Below are 6,599 nucleotides of genomic sequence, written 5' to 3' on the forward strand. Positions count from 1 at the left end.
CATTCCATAGAGAAATCCATGAACATGTGAATCTGCAAATCGTGAGATCGCGAATACGGGGGGTTTACTGTAATGCCATTCTAAAATCATGTTTATTACAACACAATACCCAACATAAAACATGTCTCACCACATACCAGGTACAACATGTCTCTTATCCAGTTCTGGGTCCTGCTGCTGAGACAGCTCCTTGATTTTTAATTTCTCAGCTAAGCTGAATAGCGAAAAGATGGAATCCCTGGGTATTGTCACCTGTTGAAAATGACAAAATAAAAATAATATTAAAGTATGAGCAGTATGACAAAAGGCAATTTACAACTACACCATTTCTTGAGATGAGCTGTAATTTCCATTCTCTCCAAATGGATGATATGTCTATTGAATACGCCCCCTGCTCAAACTACTGATCTATTAAGGGTTTAGTAGTACTTATCAAAACAACAAATATTATTACCTCCTAATCTCTACTAATGTTTGTATAGCTACACTGATGAGGGCCTGCTATACTCTCATAATGTAAAATGTTGATGGAGTTCTAAACCTTTATCTGGGTCTTAAAATGTGTTGCTACTGCTTCCATTAAAAAAAATCAAAATGAAATTAATCAAAAGCACTTCTACCAGAGGGCAAATGTTCCCAAAAGAGGATGCTTCACATCCTACAGGCTAGAGCCCAACCTTGGATGAAGGATGAAATAGATTTAACCCAAACTTCTGCATGATAAAACATCATTAATTCTAAAATACTGTATTACAAATTTCTTACCTCACCACAATACATGTATAAAAGAAGCCATTCTAAAATTTCGACTGATATGTCATTGAAGACAATAACAGGTCGAGCATTGTCACTGGGAGTCTTCTGGAATATTTCCTCAAAGTAGTGACTGCATGCTGATAAGATTATTCTGTGGACCATAAAGATTTGTCCCTCACATGCTATCATGGCATCAGAAAACAGAGACTGGAAAAAAAAGTAAAATGAAATCATTACAACCTTGCCCGATTCAAGGTTCTACAGCAATAGAATATTTGTAAGTTTATTAACTGACAGCTAACTTACACAGTCTCTAGTAATGTACTCGCATAACCTTGACAGATCTAAAATCTTTGTTGAATATCAGCATACAAACCTATCATCATACACATTTTTAAGTCAACTTTTCCCTTTAGGGGGTTACATATGAAATAAGTTCTCTCCATTCTCTTCTGCCTTGTGCTCTTTCATAACACCTCCATGATTTCTAGGACTTCCTACAGGTCTTCATTCCAATACTTTTCTGACCAACTGTTCCTCTCACCCTATCATCTCACATCCAAACCATCTCTTGCTTTGAGATCTTAGCCGTTCCAAATTCTTGGCACCACAATGCGATCTTCCAACAATATTCAAGCCGTGAATCTTGACATTCTATGACTACACCCTCTGAAAGTCTCTTAATTTTTCTTGTCTACGACCATGTTTCTGCTGCAAAGCATAATACATGCCCATTTCAATACACAATCATTTTCTCAAGATTGTTTTAAATGTATAAGAAATAAGAGAGACCATAATCACACAAACCACACAGGAGACTTGTTCTTCAACTTGCCTGTAGACAGCAAGCACACTGTCAGGAAATAATGTTGAGTATATGCAGCTGGGCCCAAACTTTTGCTTACTGTAAACTAAAAGTTGGTTTGCAGTCGTGCTATTTACCACATGTCCCCAATGGCTAGCATGATTGCAATTTTGAATGTTTATGAAAGTTGACAGCTAAAAACCTTTCAAAAATGTTGAGTAAAAATGATGGGGAGGTTCTGGTACAGCTGTTGACAGCCCTACAGACACAAGAGCTACAAGAAGGAGTAGTTTTTACTTATTAGTGGGAGGACATATAGATGATTACTCTTATTCTGCCTGAAAGACAAAAGATGGAGTGCAATGAGGGCATTTGAGACTGCAAATTTGTGCACCACAGGTTATTTTCTTAGTTTTCACTGAGATGAGCAAACTTGAATATATTAAGGTCTGATTTGAATTCTTGACAGAATGAGGGTTACAACAATTCTTAGAATTCTTTGTAGCTGCCCTATCCCATTTATTTCCCAACTTGCACGAGGCTTACAAGTTTTTTCTCACTACTACTGTGGCTCCACTGACCATTACTGCTCATGGTATGAGAACACTTCAAGCCATCTGACACTCCTCTCGTCCTCTTTCCTATAATCACTAACGTCACAGCATTCTCTGACCTTCTGCACCGACACATTGATAGAGAATATACTTTCATAATAATATAATTTACATGCATGCACAGCAGCTAAACTACACCTAAATTACTAAAGCGCCTCACCTGATTACAATATCTTTGCAGGTAGTGGCTGAATACATTCTGATAGTTACTCCACTTCAGTTTCACCTGCGTTGCTTTCATCTTGGAATCAAAGTAAGTAACTGTGGCAACCACCAAAAAAAAAGCAGACAAGGATTCTGAAATAAACAACTCTGTGCAGTATAAAGTTACACTCATAAAGTAATATCCCTAAAGTAAAAGTGTGCTTACATATTTACTCAGAAAATCACGATAAAATTCCTAATTTCAAAGCAAATTACATTTTTCCAAGATACATAAACCTGAAGTTCTTTACCTACTAGCATCTTTGGCACAGGAAAGTTTGGCTGAATAACAAACAGTAATCTCCTTTTAAAGAAACTAAAGTTTTCTCCTCCGTTATTCTTCAGAGATACTAGAGTCCCCATTGTTGATGGTTTTCTAAGAAGCAAGTATAATTTTCTTTCATAAAAACAGGAGAAGCTGAGAACTGGTACCTCCTTTATTCACCACCTGGAAAAATCAGCTTCTGGATGACTCCAGTAACTTTCTGCAGACCCTGGCATATGCCTATGCTAAAGTCTGATATGGCCTGGTACCAGTTTGGTATTAAATAACCATCCTACTCCAAGAAATTTTCAGAGAAACACTCCCTCCCATCTTATGTAGAGGAGATATAGCTCAGCAAGTTGAAATTATCGTTGCACTTGAGGTTCAAACAGTAATATGCTCTACAACACCTTCCTACATCTCTGTTTAAGGAAGAAGCTCTCAAGACCAAAGCTTTCAGATAGGTACTGATCTCACAAACAATGCAGTAAATACAGTCTTCTTGGTCCTCACCTACTTACAGCTGCACTCCAGCCACTGGTAAGGCAACTAGTCAATGAACTCTGGACAGGGAAAGATCCCCCAAAAAACTTGGCCCCTGCAATTGGGACAATATGAATAAAGACCAACATATATAGGCAAAATAAAGTGGCCATAGGTACTCTCTCGCCCTAAGTATCTGTGGTGATCTACTTTTCCTCAATCTTAAAATATGCTAACACATCACCAATCACTTACACCAAAAGAAAGAAAGACTGTCAAATCAGCTCCACCAACCAAAGTCAGAAGTTCCACAGCAGCGGTGGAGATGTGCTGACATGACACCAGCCAGAGCAAAAGTTATTGGATGCAAATGGGAGTGAATTTGTAATCGTCCCACCCACCCACTTGCCACCACCACCTTGTTAATAAAATTCAACAACTGAACAAGCTTGAGCCGCAGATAACTGCACTACATGCAGTCCCCGGGTAACGACGGGTTCGGCTTACGAAGCTTTTCAAACGTATTAATCAAAAATTATTTCCTGGTTTATGACGCATGTTCCGGGGTTACAATGCTTATGACGCCAATCCGACGGAAGAAATATGGCTCCAAATAGGCAGAATAATAAAAATTTGGAGCTCTTTTAAATGAAAAACTCAATAAAAATGCTGGTTACATCGTTTTCAAGATACCCAAAGGATTAAAAGGAAGGTTTTCTAAGGATTTCTTATGATTTTTGACGATGTCTCCGATTACAACAAATTTTGGCTTACGACATGGTGTAGGAACAGAACCACTGTCGTAAACCAGGGACTGCCTGTGCTCCTATAAAAAAATTGTATTTTCATAGGAACAAAACAGAATCTACAAAATAATTAGGAATAAAGGTAAAAGTTAAAAAATTAGGAGTAAAGGTGAAAGTTAAAAGGGAACTGTTCCACTGTACATAATTCAAACTGGATACAACAAAACAGGTACTTTTAGGAAAAACATTTTGGAAATCAATAGCTATACTTTCATTGAATACACTGCACAAATTACTGAATTCAATAATGAACTTCAAACTCTTCAGAAGACAGAGTCAAGACCACAGAGCACTCTGTAAAATGCCAGCATACTCTGCAAGCAATTTCAAGACCGGAGAGTGAAACATCACCTAGCAAAACTCAGGACTTGAAAAAAAATATCTTCTTATACAACAAATACTGGAAGATAGGATGTTCAACCAAGTGAATATGAAAACACTCCCATAAAGAGAATAAACGAGTGCATTAAGAAAATAAACATTTACCTTTACAAACTACAAAATTCACCCACAGGCAGAATTACGCGTGGATAAAATAAAACAGACACCAAAACGTGCCAGAATGAATACCCTATAAATTATTTAGCAAAAAAAAAAAAAAATTTAGAGACAAAACATGAATACTGATTTGAAACAGATAATCTAGAAAGATCCCTACAATGTGATTTATATAGATATCAAACAAATATAATTTATAAAAACTACCATAAATTTGTACAGCAGACCTACCCCTACATACAAAATAAAGAACAAATACTCTGAGAGGGCGTGGCCCCCCTAGCCTTAAAATATTCGGATGAAAGAGATATTTCAATTAGCAAATTGAGCTTAGACTTGACTATTCAGTCTTGAGCAGCCAACTGAACTGAAAATTCTGACATTTTAAACAGTTAGATTTGTAAGCTAGGCTATTATACAGGCCATGTAACATGGGCAATTAATTTCGACATCCTGTTACTGATGCTTTAATAATAATGGTTCAAAATGGTGCTCGTTCTGTCACCAATGTCTGAATAATTTCTTCCGTAATCTAAACACGCATTTATTTAATTTTTATTTAATTTTTTTCGGGGAACGTTCGGTATGCATACAGATAAGAAGACTAGGCCCAGAGGTACATTCTGAAAATAATTCATCATTCAGAACATTAAGTTTCCCGGACAAATGCCTGAATTTGGTACATCAGGCTCAAATAGCCTCTGGCTTACACAACAAAGCAATTAAGGGCTCAATGGCTTTTAGTGATGGCCTAACTTAATCAGTGATTAACATGTTGTTTGCGAGCAAAATATTCTTCTTACTTACCCTCTCATACATTCATTGTGACTTCTTTCTTAAAACGACGCAACGGTGATATTGCATAATAACGCCTCACTACTTAATTCACAAATACGTACAGTACATTATTTAGCTCCCGAGTAGTAGTAGTAATATCAACACTTGTTGTGCCGTTTCCTCTGTAACAGCGCTCCAACGGTGACGCCATTTCTTGGCTTACCGCAACCAGATGGTTTATTTGCTTACTTATTTTCTATGAAATTCTCATCACTTTCGTTCTAGTTGTCCGGAATAAAATCTGAAAACGTTAAAGTCTTCATGGATGATAGAATTACAGTAGAGCTAAAATTCATACGGGAGGCATTTCCCCCGAGATGTAACCTAGTACCGAAACCTTTCCTTGAAAAGAGCGGGACGCCATATCTTAAAAACTAACCATACAATTTTCCTGAAAATAATCTCCATCTGTTTCCCGCACCCTAATTACCAAAGAGAAGTTGACCGTATCCTACGGCCATGGCAAAAAAAAATACTAGCATACTGAGAGAGGGGGCTGGTGCAATACTAGCATACTGAGAGAGAGAGAGAGAGAGAGAGAGAGAGAGAGAGAGAGAGAGAGAGAGAGAGAGAGAGAAAGTTTTTATGTTCTCTATTTGCAGAAATATATCTCAATGTTCACTTTGTTTGGTTTTATGTACAGCCCTCCACAGGGATAATTCCCTCTCTGGCGGGTTCTTGTACGTTTATCATCACTCTGGCCTTTCTTTACAAAATTTTTACACTTGAAGATGCTGTTCATCTTTAATGAGTTTTTTGTGTGTTCTTTGTTCAGGCTTCTTGCAATTATTACATATATACAATATGTTGCCACTCCGAAGTATGGGTGTGCATCTGACTTCGATGCATGAACATTCATAGTGGAACCATACATCACACATTTCACAGCAAGTTCCTTCATCATTAACTTCCCAAGTGCAATGTCCGCGGGTTGTTGACTCTCTCTCTCGATTTGGGTTGACTCTTCCTTCTCCAGTATTTTCTTTAGTGTTCCATCTGTACGTGCTGCTTCGATAATTATGAGATAATGTTCATACGATATTTTGATCTTTCCTATACTTGATTTAGTTTCTAAAGTATTTGTTTTCTCTTTTCCTTTCCTCTTCTTCGCATTCACTTTGAACATCGTGCAAGTCAGGCACTTTTACAAAAAGCACTACACAGACATTTCCTACACGCACGAAAGCTACTCACAAAAAACTAACCATAGAATTTTCTTGAAAATATTCTCAATGTGTTCCCCACCCCTACATTACCGGAGTCCCACCTAACTTAACCTAGGGCCATGGCAGAAAAAACGGGGCTGTGCAATACTAGCATACATCTCCAAA

At 37.5% G+C, this 6,599-nt stretch overlaps 1 protein-coding gene across 7 annotated transcripts in view; it reads right to left on the reverse strand.

Moving 5' to 3' along the window:
* The window catches only part of LOC136852990 (uncharacterized), a 22,361-nt gene extending 16,927 nt beyond the window's left edge, over positions 1 to 5,434 (reverse strand). For 2 of the 7 annotated variants that reach the window (XM_067128087.1, XM_067128086.1), the window contains exons 1-4: positions 5,239 to 5,394; positions 2,336 to 2,472; positions 766 to 963; positions 138 to 252 (exon numbers count right to left, since the gene is read on the reverse strand). In XM_067128087.1, coding sequence (XP_066984188.1) covers positions 138 to 252; positions 766 to 963; positions 2,336 to 2,416 — 394 coding nt within the window. In that variant the 5' untranslated portion in view covers positions 2,417 to 2,472; positions 5,239 to 5,394. Of the gene's footprint in view, positions 1 to 137; positions 253 to 765; positions 964 to 2,335; positions 2,473 to 5,238 lie in introns of all 7 variants that reach the window. The other 5 variants (XM_067128089.1, XM_067128083.1, XM_067128084.1 and 2 more) reach the window with 4 other exon arrangements.
* Between the last annotated feature and the right edge of the window lie 1,165 nt (positions 5,435 to 6,599).

The sequence above is a fragment of the Macrobrachium rosenbergii genome, chromosome 26, assembly GCF_040412425.1.
Source record: "Macrobrachium rosenbergii isolate ZJJX-2024 chromosome 26, ASM4041242v1, whole genome shotgun sequence".
NCBI lineage: Eukaryota > Metazoa > Arthropoda > Malacostraca > Decapoda > Palaemonidae > Macrobrachium > Macrobrachium rosenbergii.